The sequence below is a fragment of the Ambystoma mexicanum genome, chromosome 9 (assembly GCF_040938575.1).
Source record: "Ambystoma mexicanum isolate Mex_15411 chromosome 9, UKY_AmexF1_1, whole genome shotgun sequence".
Classification (NCBI taxonomy): domain Eukaryota; kingdom Metazoa; phylum Chordata; class Amphibia; order Caudata; family Ambystomatidae; genus Ambystoma; species Ambystoma mexicanum.
The window spans coordinates 297,081,058-297,100,192 of record NC_090931.1 but is presented as its reverse complement, the minus strand read 5'-3'; the positions used below and the strand labels follow the sequence as shown (position 1 = coordinate 297,100,192).

Below are 19,135 nucleotides of genomic sequence, written 5' to 3'. Positions count from 1 at the left end.
AGTACCGCCAATAGAAATGTTGGATTCCTGTACACGAAGTGCTGGAGTTAGGCCAATTTCATCTGGTTCTAGCCCCCTCCCCACCGCCCTGACTTGCCCAAATAACCCCAACCGATCGAGGACGTAGCTGCTAGAACTCACGTCTTCAAGTGGCAAGTACCCCCGTCTGCCCTCGCCCGCTCCGCGGTTAGACAGGACAGCCTGCCCTCTCAACAACTCCCTCAAGGTCTACCGCCGGGAATCCCTGTGAGGCGAATGCCAGGCCCGCCTCCTTCTCACTGCTGCCTTTAGGGAGGCGACTTCATGGGATGTCCCTGGGACAGACCGCGGCACATATCTGCACAGGAAATCTCGTTTCTCTGATAAATAAATCCGTACCGTCTATGTATCCAACTCCTGCAAGGTGTTCCAGGGCTTCCGTTGCACAGTATTCGTTTCACCGAATATCCGGCAATTCTTGCAGCTAAATGAAGGGATTTCCCACAACTGCCCCAATTTCAAAGAATACTTTTCAAACGTTTACATGTACAGATGATCCTCCCAAAATCAAATAGGGTATACACCAAAGTGCGTCTATACCCAGACAACCATAGTTAAGGTATGTCTACTGTTTCTTGTATAGGTCGATAATTAGATATATAATTAAGCGGGGGTGTGATATCAATCACAAATTGCATTGCATAATTCTTTAATATGTATTTATATGGATGGATGGACGAGGTTTCTGTTTGGGGGAGCTTAAGGGAGATATAGTAATACAAATGCAGCCTTGCCTTGCATCGTTGTTAACAGGTTTTCACTACTATAGGAGAATGCTCGAAAAAAGTCCTAAGCTGTACACCACGTGTGTGCAGAATAATATGGAATGGCGCGGTGACCTTGTATAGGTGTACTCGCCCATACCCTGCTATAAGGAGCATACACCCAAAAGTATATAAATACGCCATGCCCCAATGGGAGCACGCGCGTCTGTGTGTGTGCATATATGCACATAGGTCCGTGTGCGTGCGTGCGTGCCTGCCACAGCCACGTGTTCGGGGATTCCCAAGTCGGGGATATAACTAAGCTTCGTGTGGGGGTGTCTTGACAGAGAGAGAAGTGGCATCCATCATTCGCAAGCACGGCATATTTGTGAGCACACGTCCCCTGCTAAGGTAGGAGAATGCTTCTAAAAGCGGCGTATGCCGCCCCTAAGCAACTCCCCCCGCCCCCCACGCCATGCATGCAAAGACACAAAGGTGTATGTCGCGCGGCATATACGAGGAAGCATATACGTGATATATGTATACGTACCAGCTGCATCATTGCTTGCTCGGGACGCCCCCGCCGCTGCATTTATCACACACAAGGAATATTGCCAGCATTTGTGGCTCCCATCCACCTCCCCAGCCATATATACATTTCAATATCTCGGGCGCTGAATAGAAAAATGAGGACCCTACTCATTACCTAAGCACTTTGACAGTGGCCCTCTCTATGCAGGGTGGCACTGTGCTGCCAGCAGCCCAGGGAGGGCGCTTAATGGACTGCCGGGGGCGCAGCCGATTGGCTGACGCCGAGGCCCACGTCACCGCGCTGTGCATAAGGCTAGGGCTGGAGCTGGCCTGGACCAGGCAGAGCATCCTCGGGCTGCATCGGAGGCACAGAGAGGGAGAGAGGCAGCGCCAGCAGCCGGGCCTGAGCCGCAGCAGAGCAGAGCAGCGCGAGCCTGGGAGCGGGCCGCGACAGGGAGAGCCAGGCACCCACTCTCACCTCGGAGACTCGGATCCCTGCAGGGGGAGAAGCGGGCACACCTCCACGGGCGCATCCGGGGACGGCTGGGAGCAGCGACAGGCACACCGAGCGCGGCTCTGCGCGTGCCCACCTGTCTGCCAGCAACTCAGTAAAGAGCACGAGAAAACAGGGATTTCCCAGTAAAAAAAAAACACGGACTCTTGACAACCCGAGCCTGGAGCAGCCACTCTGGGAGTGATGTCTGCAGGTTAGACAACAACCCAAAGCTCCTGTTTTGACCTTGTTGCTGTGTTTTTTTTAAACATTTGATTTTGCTGTGGTTTTTGTTGTGCCACTTTCGTCATTCTCTCTGCACGCTGATGCACCTTGAATTTAGACTGTGCTACCTCACATCTGAGATGCGGACAGACCTCCTGCTTTTAGGGGGTTCGGTTATATTAAGAAGTGATTCATAGGTGCTTCTTTTCGCCTTGAGGTCTGAGTTTTTGTGGTCAGGAGTCGCCGTCACCACTGTCGATGCTGGTCCTTTCGTCGCTTTGAGGCGGCCTGCCTCGCCTAGGACACATCCAAGAAGAGTTCTGGTTATTTCCCACCCCGGCCGCACCTGGCATCTGTGGAGAGGAATAAAAGGGGCCCTCGTAAATATCTCAGCCAAAGACAATGGTGCACTGTGCGGCGTGCGAAAGGCCGATCCTGGACCGCTTTCTGCTGAATGTTCTGGACAGGGCTTGGCACGTCAAGTGTGTTCAGTGCTGTGAGTGCAAATGCAACCTGACCGAGAAATGCTTTTCCAGAGAAGGCAAGCTGTACTGTAAGAACGACTTCTTTCGGTGAGTACTGCGGCGCTCAGGGATTAAACCACCTTCTAAGTGTGTGTGTATTGGTCCAGTTAACACCACTCGCTCTGTAAAAATCGCAGACAGCACCCACCTCCCCCTCTTCATCCTCCAGTCCCTCAAAACTCAGATCCTCTTTAACCTAAAACCACAGTGTCTGTCTCTCCCCATCCGCCGCTTTTAAAACACCCAGCTATCGGTCTCTCTCGCCATCTGCTACCCTACCTGTCTGTCTTTCTCGGTCCGCTGCACAGAAATTAGCGTGTGTGTGTGTGTGTGTGTGTACATACACGTGCCTTGTATGGATTGTTTAAAACTAGATTCAAGTGCATACTATCATAGGGTATCAACACAGACTATGTGACTGGTTTGCAAACATGTTTTCAATGGGACTTTCCTCATGTTAAAACATGTTTTAAATCAGGCCCTAGGTCTCTCTATAACACACACAACCACGCACAGGCCTATGCATCGTCTATAGACGCTGTTCATATGTCATTGCTGCATGTTCGTGTGTGTCCATGCGTGCGTGTGCATACGTGTGCTTTATATGGCTTGTTTAACAATGCATTCCAGTGCATTTTCTCAATGGGTATAAAAAGAAACGAGGGCCTGGTTTCGCCAAATGAGGCCCTCTGTCTCTCCCTTGCCCGCCCGCACGCAGAGAGCCATGCTCCGCGTGGACAGCGCACCTAGACATCACTGCACTGAGTGGCATGGCCGGGCCGGCCGCTTCTCTCTGAGGATAGCCTCCTCCGGGGGCAGTCCCGCGGTGGCTGCTGCGGCGACTGCCCTCGCACTCGCAGGTTATCCCGCTCTCCTCGCTGAGGCAGAGCGCGCTCCGTTTTAGAGACCACCTGAGCGTATGTGTAGCAGGCCAGTAAGGGAGCGAGGAGAGGGGCGGGGGGGGGGGGGCGCCTAAGGAAAACAGACCGGAATTCTAATATCTGAAAAAAACACGAGTTTATAGTGCGGCCACATACCAGATTCGGGATGTCCCAAAACATTTAGATTTCCTTCGGAAGCACTTGGATAGCACCTATTGCGGCACTCTTGGCGCTTTAAGTGCTGCGAATACTTGGATTGACAATGGAATTCGTTTTGAGAACAACTGCGGACATCAAGGTTGTTCATCCTGTTAGAGTGATCTGAAAACGGCCTGGGCATATTCCGGTGCGGACGAATGATATTTATTTAACTATTTCCTGCTATCGTCTATTAACCGAAATTCCTCTCATTTTGGTAGAGGGGGAAATAGCCGCAATCAAGCCCGAAACAGGCTCTCAAACTGGAACGCAGCTAAGCAAATGGCATTTTAATGTAGGTCCCTGCCGACTTCTCCCGCGATGTTGCCCGGGTCAAGAGGAGAGGGCTGGCATCATGATTTGATCGATGGACACGCCGTCCGCGGTCAGATAAGGCCCATCCCGCGAGCCCTCTTCTTGTGAGGACAGACAGAGGCTCACACCAAGGCCACTTCACCCTCGGCTGCAGCGGGGAACAGTTACCCGTCAGGGTTTACGGGCGTGGCAGTAGTCTGGATGCCTGGAGTCGCCGAAACGCACATACACCACGCCGCAATTTCACTGCGAAAAATAGTCATGCGGTTGTCCTGTTGCTTTTCTAACTTTAAGAGTGTATTTATTAAGAGCTATCATTGCATTCTGAAAGATGACGAATGATATTGAACACTCGTGCATGCACACTTGTCTCCAGCGCCCATTTGCTGTGTACGGTGTGTGTATTGCCTTCTGCTAACACAATAGGACATGACACTCTCCGGCAGACGGCACACACCAGATCCCAGGGCAGGCCGAGCCAGGGGAAGTGTGCGTCGGGGCGGTGCGCGTCTGCCCGCCCGCTGTGACGGCCAGCTGTGAGTTCTAGGAAATATGTGATAACTGGATTTGAATATGGAAGTAGTGTGCAGGGGCAAGCGGGAGGCAGTTTCCCCGCCGGCTTCCAGCCCACAGCTGCAAAGGACGCCACACGCAGACGGCTAAAAAGAAATGCACGCTCATGCAGGCATGGCTGTCCTTTCCTTGTGAATACACGCACGCCCTGTTTCATGTCTGTAGGCCTGATTTACAAAGCGTTTGTCCATGGGACTTTCCCGTTGGAAAAGGCTTTTGTAAACCATGCCCCCTATCTGTGTTATTCAAGTTTTGTGTAATTTAAAACGCAATGTGTATACACATACATCGAATGTCCGTACACGCATGCATATAATATGTGCTGTGTACAGTCGCGCGTGAGTGTGATTTAAAGATGTTATAGACAGGGCCGGATTTACAAAAATCTTTTAACAATGGAAAGCCCCTTTCAAAACATGTTTTATTCTCCCTCTATATGTAAGTGACTTGTGGCGACGGGCACACACTTTCAATCTTAAATAGGACCAGAGAACTTTCACTATAAACTCTGAAAGCGTGCGCGGGGCTACTTTCACGCAATAAAGGGCCGCCATGTTGCGCATATCACTGGCGGCGCTTTGCGGCGCCTCGGCACCTTTCCGCGGGGAGAGGTCTTTTGACCCTCAGGGACGTGAACGCAGTCCAAAGGCAGCTCTGCCGCTGTTTCTTTCACTCCGCCGATGCCCATCGTGTTGGCACGATCCCGCGCTGCCAGAACGTGCGTCAGAGGCCTGCCGCGTGGCCCACGCCGAGCCTTATTTTCCAAACAAAACGGAGGCCTAGTCGTGGCTTATTTACACAAATCCCGTGTGCCATACATCATATGCACATATAGTCTAATCCCCACACACATAAAGGGACGGCGCTCCCAGGTTACACGTGCGGTTCATTCGGTGCCCTTTCTACGTGATGCTTTCATTTATACACTCAAGGAAAGCCGAATTAAAATAGGTAACTATCGAAGAATATGTCAGCATATATCCTCAAGTAAGTATCGAGTTATTAGTTATGTGTGCGTGTTTACAGACACACGCCAACAGGCCCTGCTCGGGTTGGGATCGCACTCCTCGCATCCCAGAGGATACTGCGACCAGCAAACGTTACAAAATATACTAGATCGTGTGTTTAAAGGATGCATGTAGATACTGCTGAAAAGCAAGAAACCTCGTCGAGGGTTAGGTGAAGAACCAAACCACGCATTTGCAACTAGGAAATGCATAAACAGCAGTATTGTTAAAGCGCGCATACACCTCCCTGTTTTAACCCAAACATGAATACATACTTTACCATTAAGACGCAGACGATTATTTATAAACCGTTTTTCAATTGAACTTTCCCATTGAAAAACGTTGTACAATCGTGTAATCCCACTGAAAACGCGTTGTAAATAAGGCCAAGTGAAGGGAGTCCCAGTGTTACTTCTAGTGCATTTAGAAATGGTTTATTATCTATCTATTAACACATCAAGCGATGAAAACGCACCTTTCCCCTGGTTTGAATTCATTTGGGAATTGGAAAGTTGTCCGCGGACCTCAAGCTTCCCGTGGAGTGCATGTATGGATTTCTTGTGCGAATGCTGAGCGCGTGCAAGTCACAGAGGCCACAATAAAGGGAAGCGCCTTGCTCCTTCCTCCCAAGCCGAGTGGCGATGATGGCAGGTATGGACTGGCCTGACCCGATTAGGACTGCGCGGGATTCCGGCAGGCCAGTGCCTACCTTGATGATGCCCCCTTGTGGTGTACTGTGAGTGGTGGTAGAACACATGTGATAGACATAACATGTGCTGGCCCCTGATCGATCGGAATGTACTAATGCCTAGCGCCTCCATTCTCTCTCTCTCTCTCTCTCTCTCTCTCTGCCAGGCGGTTCGGGACCAAGTGTGCGGGCTGCGCCCAGGGCATCTCGCCCAGCGACCTGGTGAGGAGGGCGCGGACCAAAGTGTTTCACCTCAACTGTTTCACCTGCATGATGTGCCATAAGCAGCTGTCCACGGGCGAGGAGCTGTACATCATCGACGAGAACAAGTTCGTGTGTAAGGAGGACTATCTGAGCACCAGCGCCACAGCCAAAGAGGCCGGCCTGCTCTCAGGTAAATCACCAGGTAAATGAGAGCGATGTATATGTCTAACACCCGGCCAAGAGAATTAAAAAGGGCCTGGGTGTGAAAATATAACTGCTTACATGAAACTGGCCCAAACTCCTGCATGCATTGAAAGGGGCCGCCCACTCTCCATTAAATCACCGGTAAACGAGAGCGGTTTATATGTCTAACACCCGGTCCAGAGAATGAAACAACACTAGAGTGTGAAAATATAACTGCATATATAAAAATGACCCAAATACCTGCAATGTACTCAATGAGCCCCTCGCCCGAGTAAATCACAAGGAAAACGAGAGCTATTTATATTTCTAACACCCGGCCAAGAGAATTAAACATGCCCTGGGTGAGAAAATATAACTGCATACATAAAACTGGCGCAAACTCCTGCCATGCATTCGAAGCGGACCTCCCCAAGTAAATCATCAGGCAAAGAAAAGCGATGTATGTGTGTAACCACGGACCAATAGAATGAAAAATCACTAGAATGTAAAAATATAACTGTATACCTATAAATGGCCCAGACACCTGCGTTGCAGTCAAAGACTACCCCGCCTTTCCCCCAAATAAATCACATGGTAAAGGAGAGCGGTTAATGTGTCTAACAGCTGGCATGTATACAAATAGATGACCCAAAGAGCCAGGTGCTTTCAAAGAGCCCAATCCCTCTCGGTAAATCACCAGGTAAAAGGGAGCGATTTATCCGCGTCACTCTAGAAGTTGAACAATCGCTAAGGGTGCGAGAATATAATAGGCGATCTGAGCAGTGCAGTAAAACAACACACATTTGCAACAATATAAAAACATTCAAGTAGATAACCTGAACAACAACGGTGCAGTCCGACAGACCTGATCCGGGACCGCTCAGAAGCGAATTATGCGGGCCACCGGTGAGCACGTCAATCAAAGATTAATTATTTGGAATAATAGTACACACATAAAGAAACATATAGGCCCATTAAATATTCAGACACGCTGCATCCATGGATCCAAGCGTGTCTGTCTGCTGGTAATCCCCGGATAAAAGAGAGCAGTGCGTGTGGCCCCCAGGTCAAATGGAGAGAGCCGGCTGTTGGCACATAGCCACGCTCAAGTGTACTGTATCAAACCCGGTGTGGCGCTTCACGCTACACATGTGTGTTCAGTACATGTAGGGACTCCTTCATTCACGCGACCCTTCCCCACGCCTCACCCCTCCCCTACTGAAGGGTGTAACAAAGGGCCGGTGTCCCCTTTTCCCCAAACGAAACTTACTCCCCCATCCTGTAGGCCTTCTACATCTTTCTGATCCGCCAGAGCGCCTGGAGACCATGCAATGTCTGCGGTAAGCGCTATACATTCCAGTAACGTAACACGATGCACGCAGTGAAGCATGCTGTTCTCTTAGACATCCCCCAAACTGCACCGCTCTGTGCAGCGTTAGCCCCGGGCGATTAAATCAAAAGACGGAACACGTTACCCAAAAAAACATCGTAAAAATCTTCGGTGCAGGAAATAAAAAAAAAGAAGTCCCGCGAAGGAGAGGAAATGGCTTTTTCTTGGAGACACAATAAAAAGTAAATTATTAAACTGGTTTAACACCGAAGACATTTTGACAAGAAAAGATGCCACTCCTGGGCGGGCTATGTTCGGGCGTGCAAGGGCACTTTTAGAGAATTAACATGAACGGGTCTGGACACGTATGATGTTTTCACAAACTAACAATGAAGGCGATTTCGTCTAACAATAAATCGATATTTTAGATTGGGGAGAGGGCACTTACAAGCAAAGTGAAAGTCATGCGCTAATGATCCATCGTTATAATAATAGCGATTTAACACTGGAGGCATCTTTAAGATGGCAATGCCGGGTTGGGAGGCGGGTCGTATGTCCTCTCCGTTGATCCCACAATACTAGCCCCACGCACCTACACGCACCCCAACCAGACCTCCGGGCCCTTCTTGATGCAGTCTTGTCTTTCTTGGCAGTGACAGGCAGTGACCCTAGTTTGTCTCCTGACTCCCAAGACCCGTCCCAAGACGACGCCAAGGACTCGGAGAGCGCCAACATCTCGGACAAGGAGACCGGGAGCAACGAGAACGACGACCAGAACTTGGGGGCCAAGCGGAGGGGGCCCCGCACCACCATCAAGGCCAAGCAGCTGGAGACCCTCAAGGCGGCCTTCGCCGCCACGCCAAAGCCCACCCGGCACATCAGGGAGCAGCTGGCGCAGGAGACGGGCCTCAACATGCGGGTTATACAGGTGAGTGGAGCCTTTGGTATCTCTGAACGGCATGCAGCCCTTCCTGCATGCAAACGGGGCTTCGAGGCGCTTTTAAAGCGCAGCGGGAATGGTATGATCATGTCACCATGCAGCGTGTCTTCATCTTCCTTATAGACAGTAATGTAGAACTTCCTGGGAGGAAACAGCGGCGCATCCCTGTTATTCTGAATTAAAAGGTGAATGGTGTGGGTAACGAGCGCTTTGCATAGTTTTCCTCTGCAGAGCGCTATACAGCAAATTATGAGCTGAAATGAATCCGCTGTTATTGTTCTGGGCTTGAAGCATATGAAACGCGGGGTTTACAGACGATAAAGTTACTGTTTACTGTGTCGCATTTGCCAAGCGCTACTTGAAAGACAGTCTGACTTCTTTGCACCCTTGTTGCCCAGCATGCGATATAAACATTATACGGCGGTATATAGTGCTGAAGTCCAGCGAGCACGTCTAAGCAAGTTACTGGTGAGGGATAGGCGCACGCTGCCGGCCACACAGGCCACACTAGTCTGACCCCTCGAGCGCTACATGGCGCTGTATGAGAGTCACGTGGCGTAGCGCTTTACTACGCGTGGAGTAGATCCTGTAAGGGGCGAGGCGCTTATGTCAAGGGTAACGATTGCACACGTCGCTACTGTTAGGAGCCTAGTATACAATGCTTTTTTCAATGGGATTACACCTTTAAAGAACGGTTTTCCATATCATTTGAGCGTCATTTTTCAGTGCTCCTTCTACCCTGGTTTGCCTTCATGTATAAACCGTGTGACGGCACCAACTGCCACATATACATTCTGGTTTAATTGTTTCATTAAGAGTTGTATTTTAAGGTAAAAATATCTCTACAATTATGTAAATATTTTAAATATTAAGACTCCCTATTAGTTGAACCACTAGCATCGTGGCGGAGCTGCCTTCCAGAACTGAAAACTCGAGGTAGGATCTGCGTGCTCGTCACGCTTCCAGAGACAGCAGCGCTGTACTCGCTGACCGCAGACACGAAACAGCCCCCAACTAGCAGGAGGGCGGCCCATCTGCCGGCGTGCAGTATGGGTCGCCATGCTCCTGCAGCCATGAATCTGGGGTCAGACCCCGAGTGAGCGCCCGCATGGTTGCACTGTGTGTGTGTGCGGGCGTGACGGGGTGTGTAGACGTAAACTATTCACTACACTGCGGGTCAACCGTTGCAATCATCGTCTCATTGCGCATGCAACGTACGCTATGCTTGATGTGTATTGCCGAGGAAACCGAACATCGCTCAGCGCCACGATGCACGCAGTGGCGCTTTAGCGCTTTAAAAGTATCAAGTAACTTTGCATTATAGGCAACTCACCCGCGTATCAAGGTTGCAACTTTCTAACTATCACGTGGGTGCATGTTTAAATATATTGGCGTCTGTCAATGCACTTTTGTTTAATAGAAATAATACTCCTCTGTAAATGTATTGCACAATTAAAGAAGTGTCGATAATACACATGCTACCTCGGTACACCGCTTTAGAAAGGGTGCCATGGCGATATATTTCACAATGTCCTCAGAATTTGTAGAGGAAATGAAGGACTCGCTCGTGGAAGAGAAGCGAGTAGAAGCGAACAGCAGTTTTGGAAGCGTAACAATAATTAGACATTAAATATAGTAACTTTAATCTTTACTCGTCGATTAGTGTCTTCCTTCGGGGGCGTTGCTTTATTTCGTTCTTTCTTATCACTGCAAACTATAATGGTTCAAGATGCTACCGGGGCGCTCTTGTGGCATCGCCCCTCCCTCTCGCCCAGGCCCTCCTCACGGCACAGGGCGTTTCCGTGCTGCTCCAGCCCGGTGGCCAAACGCCACAATAGCTGTGTACCGTGGAACCGATGACACACCGCACGAAAACAGCGTGCGTGCTGGCTCATGACAGGCAGCATGGGAGACGTGTGCGGTAGTACACGACGGGAGCGTGCGGCGCGGCCTGGGTGATGACAAACGGCGCGGGGGCTGCGGTGCGGCCTGGCTGATAACAAACAGCACAGGGTCTGTGCGGACTGGCTGAAGATAGCAAACGCCATACCCCCGAGAGCGGTCTGACTGATGATAAACGGCGCGGGGACTATAGGTGCCCCCTGGCCGATAGCAGGCAGTGCAGGAGCTCTCTGCGGGTCAAGCTAGGTCTGGGGCGATGAGCAACGAGCCAGATACACATACGATCAGACTAGAATATGCAGATATGTTTATAAACCAAGCCCCTTTGCGCTCCATTTGAGGGACTGGGCGTCATCCCCTGTGGGCTTTTAAAATCTGTGCGATGCACGACATGAAGGGAAGAACACATGTCAAAACTAAGACAAAGTACAAAGCACATCACACACGGCCGGAGGCAAACCGGCCTCCACGGCGTGATCAGAATGTCTGTCTTTGAAAGGCGGGAAGAGCAATGCACCTTCCCCAAACCCGGCGGGTTAAGCACTCACTTGAGACCAGATTGTCCCAAACCTATGGCCCATGAAAAACGCGACCCACTCTACATCAGCCCTGCGGCTTTCAGACATGTGGGTGGGCAAGCCCGACATTCATGGAAACTTACATGTGACTCGCTCTGACACATCAGATGAGTGACTGGGTCCCCAGCCCCGCCACCGGTCACTCGGACATGTGATTTTCTCTGCCCCAGGCCTATCGATCGTCCAACCACAGAGCACACAGTCGAGTGTCTCGCTCCCAACCCGACCGGTCATTCGTCGAGTGACTCTCACCGAGCCAGATGTCTTTCAAGCATGTGGGGGATACCTGCACCAGTCATACAGGCATGAGACTGACTCAATCCTAGCCTTACAGCCAAGTAAAACACCCGCTTCTCACAACGCCCACCAAAAAATGGAACCTCGGCATTATCTTGCTTGTGTAAACATTAAAAGGTACTCTCCTTCAATTGAAACAAAAGGTTGTGAGAACAAATTCCCAAACCACAACCCCCTTCTTGTGGGCCGTTGAGCTCGTTCCACAGTGCCACCGCTGATGGCATATTCTAGGCCCCCCAATAGTTCCGTGATTACAGCTCAGCTCCGGCGATTGCACGGCGCATATTTAAACAAAATAAATGATGTTTCAAGTGTGGGTGGCGAGGACAGCGGGGCCATGCATAAAACTCAGATCTGCAAACGGTGTGTGAATTAATAACCTTGAATGTGAGGGGCGGCGGGCTAATGGGTAAATAAGAGGGAGCGATGGGCTGGAATTATGGATCGCTTTATGAACCCTGCGGAGCCGGCGTAATGGGGGGGTTAAGGGACCCTTACAGCGGGGAAGGTCTCAATGCGGGGATAATTAGAGAGCATCTTGAAGCAACACGAATTAACTCCAGCGCTCTTGACCTGAAGCCTGGGAGCCCAGTGAAGGGCACGGGCCATTTGAAGCAAGGCCCGCTGATCGGCGCGATGTGAAATATATTACCAGGCCACGCTATACAACGCGCCATAACTGGCATTCTCCAACACGGCGTTTATTCTCACCTTGCATAGTGTGCTGTGCCCAACGAAAAAGACGTGGGTTGCACTGAATTCTGAAATAAAGGAGAGGGTTTGCTTTAATGAAATATTCCGGCATCAAAACAACAGTGTGTTTAAAAGCATGCAATTTCGTAATGCATAGCATAGCTCCAAAAGATGGCTCCCGTGTTTACATGCGCGTCTTCTCTGGGGACGTGTGCACATTTCACGCCCCCACTCTGCCTTTGCTTCATCGGCGAAATTCAGAATGGAAAAGTGAGCAACCAATCGGATACCACTTAGAACACAGCATAAATGGAAACGAATCCGATGGCGTTTGACTTTTTTTTCTTAGTCCCCTCCATCCCAAATAAAGGGGGGCAAGAGGGATTAGGAGGGTCGAGGCCTCAAAAGAAATCCCACTTTTTACATGTCATTTAAATTGGTGTGATTTGTTCAGAGTTTCTCTTTTTGGTTCACCAAGGAACTCGGTTTTAGTCACGATGACGATTTAAAACGTATTCGTCATTCCTATGTATAGCCTTTATTATAAGAGATGTTATTATTATTCATATTAGCTCTGTTGACATGCGGTGCACTTTAAAAAAAATGTTTACCACAAATTAAAATGGACTTTCATTTCAGAAATGAAAAAATGTCAAAGCCATGAGGTGTATTGGGAAGCGTTCGGCGCGCATGCCCCGTGACCCCCACTAGGGGCGTATCTGACACCGTGAACAGTGTCATCATACGTCCTGTGTCTCCATTTCAATTTGGCAACGTCAGGTGCGCGATTGGGAGGAATGTTTCTTAATTAAACGCATATGCTATGGCGGAAGAGCAGAACGCGAGTGATTGCTCACTGCTACCGCCATAACCCGAGGAGGTAGCTCAGCAAGGGAATGCACCTTCTTCTAGATTGTTGACGAACATAGCTCCAATTATGGGGCAAACGGATTATAGATAAATCGGATAAGACAGTCACATACCCTGACACCGTGGGCAGTGTGTCCTGTACCAGGCTGAAGCAACCAAACCTCTCTCATGCACGTGATTCTGGCAGCGTAGAACTCCAACCTCTAGACACCCCTGAGCTCCTCGCCCCTCCACACACACACCGACCGCATCCCACTCGCCGCGCCTTCCCATTCTCACCCCACACATCAATCTCATGGTGTGGGTTGTCTAATGTCGATGCTGCGCCCGAGGACGCATTTCCTACTTGAAAAGAGCATTTCAACTAAATCAACGGGACTATAAATAGTAATGTATTGCCTATTTAAATGATGCTAAAGGGCATAGCCAAGAGAGGCGCTGGAGAAGGCTTGTGTTGCGTGTATTCTTTTGATAGAGCGGTGTGATAATGCAAATGTGGCCTGAAAGCTAAGTGAAAACATGCACGTTATGTCAACATTTTTTAAAACGCAGACTGAAGAGCTAAGGCGTCCAAGGGTTCTGTTACACCTCATACCGGATGTGTTGCGTTAACACCCGCGATATAAGTTCCGATGTGCAAGGTATATGCCACGTGTTGCCGGAACTGCAGTTGCTTTCACGTGCTTTAAAGGAGGCATCGCTCAAAAAGCAATTCAGCTTAGTGGCAGGACTGCATATCGGCACCATGCAACACACTCGCAAGATATACATCAGGCGAGCTGTACGATGCAGAGAGTTCTCATTCTGGGTCATGATAACCCGCAGTCGTTATTCCCATTGCACTGTGTGGCCTTCTATCCGGTCGTTATGCGGTGCATTGGCGCACTTAGTCCTAATCGCAAACTGTCCGGCGCAGATTCGAAAGCATCCTAAATGGCATTCAGTACATTATAAGGGCGAGTTAATTATTAAAAGGATACAACTCCACGCTTTTCCTGTATCTTCCTTAGCATAGCCACCCAGGTTATAGGTATGAAAACAGAAGAACATCCGTTTTCTAGTTAAAACGTTTGATCTGGATGCTTTGAGGCGCAGTAGAAATGTATCTTTCCACTTGTGAGATTGTATTTCACTTCCGGGGTGATGGGGCCGCCTTACTCTGCACCCTTAGGTGCCCATATTCGCTGACAATTGGACACGAGGACCGGTGAAACACGGGGAGACGGAGAAAGACGTTCTGGAAGAAATAGTGAAAGGATGAAAAACAGAGGCAAGAAAACGTACAAGAAAACGTGACAATGAACGCAAAGTAAATAGAAAAGGCTGAAAAAAGAGAAGGAGATATGGAAAGGCACGAGACAGGGTAAACTTGAGTAATTAAAAAATGAAAGCTAGAAAGACAAACTCAAGCATCAAGGAAGATGACACAGTACTTACGAGAAAAAACGGGTAATCCAGTAATATGGTCACCGAAAAATTGCAGTTTTTTTTAAAGCGGCAAAAAGGCTGTGGTGTGACCCGGTAAAAGTGTTTCCATTATACCACTCAAGGGGAGCAAGGGTTGCGAGGGTGTCCCCTGCACCCTTTGTGCGGTATAATGGTTGCGGGGGGTCCCCAACATCTGCGGGGACCATACCACAACCTTTTTGCCGTGATTTTTTTTTAAACGGCCATTTTTGCTGCAACTTTATTACATGGAACCAAATAATGGGTGCAACAGGGAAATCACATAAATCGCAGTGGGGAAAAATTAGATAACACCTGTGAAAACTATAAAAGAAACAGGGGACACTCAAAAGAAATGTGAAAAGAGACGACCAGAAACAAAGAGAACAAAGGTGTGACAGAAAGGAAAGATATGTAGCGCCCCTCTGCCACTATTGGTGGCCTCGCTGCACTTGGCTCTGTAAGAAAGGGAGAGGAGATAATTTGTGGGACAGTGGGAGAGGCAGATGCAAAACCTGTGGTGCTGATAGGTGCAGGTTGGAAGTACCCAGTTCCTGTGTGCTAAATCTGCTTTCTATGGTTTTGGCAGAGAAACTTTGGAGCACGTTATTCAGAGCGTTTTCCAATGGGGTTTTTATCATTAAAACACTTATGTGAATAAGCACAGCGATCTCATAGGCCACATCACTTTGTGTCTATTTAGTTGCTGATGTGGAAGAGTGTGATAGGGCTAAAGAGGTGAGCTTAGTGGTTGTTCAATTGGTGTTGATGTGTAAATAGTGGTACTAGAGGGAGAAACAAACAAGTGGATGGGGAGGAAAGACAGAATCAAACATGGGAAATACAAAAAAGAAGAGAAAAAGGGACAGAAATATAAAGTGGAAGGAAGAAAAGAGCACATGGACAAAATAAAGAAAGTGAGAAAAGGAAACAAACATAATAAGTACAGATAAGGAGAAAGAAAGAAAGAAAGAAAGAAAGAAAGAAAGAAAGAAAGAAAGAAAGAAAGAAAGAAAGAAAGAAAGAAAGAAAGAAAGAAAGAAAGAAAGATGTTTTTACATAGAACTTCATGCAGGATTCAACCCTGTAGCATTGCAATAACTCACACTGGCCAGTTAAATAGTACTGTAGCTGGGAAAGATGGAAGGCTGGGCATGCAGAGTTCAAATCCTTCGCCAATAAGCACACTCTAAGTACACTGAGGCAAGTGCTTACCTCACTGAGCCATCTCACCAACAGATACAGAATGTGGAAGGAAAAGCAGAAAGGGATCAAGAAAGCAATGGTGACCGTCAACAGGTAAAAAAGAGAAAGGGGGAAGGGAGGGGCAGAGTGTAAAAGAATGATAAACATTAAATGACACAAATAAGACAAACAAAACAAAAAGATTAACGAAAAATAAAAAGAAGGTGAGAGGGAACTAGGGGAGGGAGTTGGTGAGGGCGTTAGGAAGGATAGATGGATAGGAAGAAGTATTAATGGATGGATGAGAGGGGATACCGGGAGCAAGAGGAAGAAGGAAGATAGACGTTGCAAGACTCACACGGGGAAGTGCGTGGAGAAACTGGAACTCAATGTTTTTAGCAAAAAGGCACTTCTTATTTTGCATAAACATGTCTGTTATAGTAATTTAGATGTGTCCCTACTCCCAAGGCCTGGTATTTCTGCCTGAAACAGGCCATGAAAGGTATCCGCTGCAGGACAGGCTGCCCATTCCCAGCATGCCCTGCTTGTGCCAGGCTGCAACACCACAACCCCCACGCTTGTTGATTCTGCATTTAGGACCCAGAGATCAGTGCAGCTACTGCCCTGCAAGAGTCAGAAAGCCTGCTCGTCAAAGCACCGCACCCGCGTTGCTCTATCTAGGCAACAGAGCTGGACAGGGTGTACGTATTATGGATGTATGGTCAACACATACCTCCAGTCCCAGTTGTCCCACTGGAGCACGCAATAGCAGACCTTTCAGCATCACATGGTCATTGGATGGATTTATTTTCAACCTAATAGCATTTAGAGAATGGAAGAAAATACAAATGTGACAATTATAATCCTTTTCTACAGCCTCAATTCCGCAGTCAAAAACAATGAGATGTCTAGTAATGCAACATCGTGCTCTCGCCTGCAGGGCCTAAGTCACAGAAGCGTGTTATAATGATAAAACCCCATTGGAAAACGCTCTGTGAATATGGGCCTAAAAAATCAGGGAGCCTAGCGGTGCCGATCGAGCAGTTCCTTCTGAAGTCACCCAGGCTGAACACTGCATGGGTTCAGTGCATTTTTTAGGCAGGGCACAGGAGTTAAGGGTATAGTTTCCGACCATCCGTCACCAGCTACCAGCCACAAGCAAGGGCAAAGAAAATCAAATATAATTATGGATAAAGTGTCAGAAATTCCACTAAATAGTGAAGACAATGAGTACATTCACAGTGCCACTTATTCTGCCAGACAATGATTTGATTTATTTGATTTTACTGTTGGTTTATAAGGACCTTAAGTGCTTAATACCAGCGAGCGGGATAGGCATTGCCCCTGAGCTATCCTTACTCCCCCAGTAGCGTATAGTCCCACTCCACGCTTAGGTTTTCCTGGGCCCACCAGAAAAGCTAGCGGGGGAACTCTGTCTGGCCTCGTGTGCATTTTAAAAAGCACAGCAGCTTAACAGGCAGTACCAGATCCAGCCCACAAGATCTAGAAGGCAACTCTGTTTCCGGTCTCACGCTTCTGCACCCGGAAGTTTGGTTGCCATGGAGATACGCTGCCGGAAACAGGGATAGTTCTTTCGGGATGACGGCAATTCTCTAAAAGTCAATTTACTCCACAGGCTTCATGGGGGTCGGGCGGCAGGAGCCTGCTTGCAGAAATTCTCCTAGAAAAGATCGATGTAAACTAAAACACGTTACAATGATTTTAAGCTTGTTTAATTCTTAACTCAATGCTGCTGCATATTTGCTGGGGAGTCTGGACCTTTTTATAAAATATGTAGACTGTGTGGTTCTTCAGTGTAACAAAACCATTTCATGAATTTTCCGTAAAGTTAAATTAAAAGCTTTAAATGGTTAAACTCTACTTATCGATTGACTGTTTAATATTTTGCATTGTTTATTTGAGTTAGGGTTTTGTAAAGTATGCAATGCTGCTATTTAGCCACTTCTAGGTGCTTTGACAGCGGTACATTGAGGGTAGCCGGGTAAAGTAGATCATGATTGAGTGTTCCTGGGGGCTAGAAGTCCGAAGAGTAACTCGCTCCTTGAGGAACACCACAATGAGGGCTTGGTTTGTTGCTACGGAAGAGCCCCATGAAAGTTCACAGACATGTTGTGTGGCACCAAGGCCGGGCTCAGGTATCTAACAGGCCACACGGAGTCAGGCTGGGGGCAGCATGGAAGTATGGAGTGGTCCATATATATCGTTACTCGACGCATTGACAGGTGTTGTGGAGAACTATGGTTAATATAGCTGCAACCTTTTCTGAGCTACATCACATTCATAACACCTGTCAAAAAACTATGCTTAGACATTTGAGAAAAGCGTTCTTTAAAAGTCAAAAATGAAGAAAGGCTTGCGTGCTGCACAATCCTTTATAATAAGGTGCATGTGTATCAAAGAACATAAACACACTTCCCCTTTGTAAGTAACTATCTGTATAGTTAAAAAAAAATCATGAACCTGTCAGTATATTGAAGCTTGCTGGACAAGCGGTATGTTGACAAATATACGGCCTAGGACAATTACGGAATAGTACAATATAGATCAGTGGTCTTCAAACTATGGAGCTGGCCCCCCGAGAGGGCCCCAAGGATGGCCAGGGGGGCGCAAGGCTCTTCACAAAGGAAGCACAGTGACTGCTTTCAATACAAAATATAAGCAGATATGGCATTTTGGGGGGGTCTGGAAAGACTATTTTTACTCAAAGATGGTCTCAACACCAATATTTGCACTCAAGGGAGGGCGCAGTATAAAACAGTTTAAATATTACTGATATAGATGGATTTTCGCAATGACCAACAACTATGCCTATCATTTCCAAAGGAATTCATGATAAGTAAATGTTTCGAAGCATACTCAATCATCAAAACACGTGTGGTTCTTACTATCATTGGCCTGTGTGAACATTTAGACTTTTCAGAGCTTGGGAGATCGCTCAGTGGGTTGCATTCTTGCTGCAGGGTATTCCTCACTTTCACTGCATTACACCTTCACCAACATTTTTTTCCACTTTGTTTAATGTATACGTACAGATCGTAAGTTGGGGAACTGAGGGAGAAGCAGTGTTCTACCCCAGCATATTGTGGTAAAATCGATTAAAAGGTCTGTGTGTGATCTGCATGCCAAATATTTGAATCCCAAGAGGGCTGACTCGGCCACATATCCGGACTCTGTACCTCTGAGTGACCTAATAATGGCACCCTTAATTCAATCACCAAAAGAGCAATATAAAAGAGGCTCCCAGTTTACAAATGAAAACCAATCTGCTTTCTGTCTGTATTTATTTATAAAAAGGAAAACATTGAAAA

At 48.0% G+C, this 19,135-nt stretch overlaps 1 protein-coding gene across 3 annotated transcripts in view; it reads left to right on the top strand.

Annotated features, from left to right (window-relative positions):
* Positions 1–1,617: 1,617 nt before the first annotated feature.
* Positions 1,618–19,135, top strand: part of LHX1 (LIM homeobox 1) — a 33,855-nt gene continuing 16,337 nt past the window's right edge. Inside the window, exons 1-3 of one of the 3 annotated variants that reach the window (XM_069614689.1) lie at positions 1,618–2,564; positions 6,346–6,572; positions 8,549–8,823. In XM_069614689.1, the coding sequence (XP_069470790.1) occupies positions 2,395–2,564; positions 6,346–6,572; positions 8,549–8,823 (672 nt within the window). In that variant the 5' untranslated portion in view covers positions 1,618–2,394. Of the gene's footprint in view, positions 2,565–6,345; positions 6,585–8,548; positions 8,824–19,135 lie in introns of all 3 variants that reach the window. The other 2 variants (XM_069614690.1, XM_069614688.1) reach the window with 2 other exon arrangements.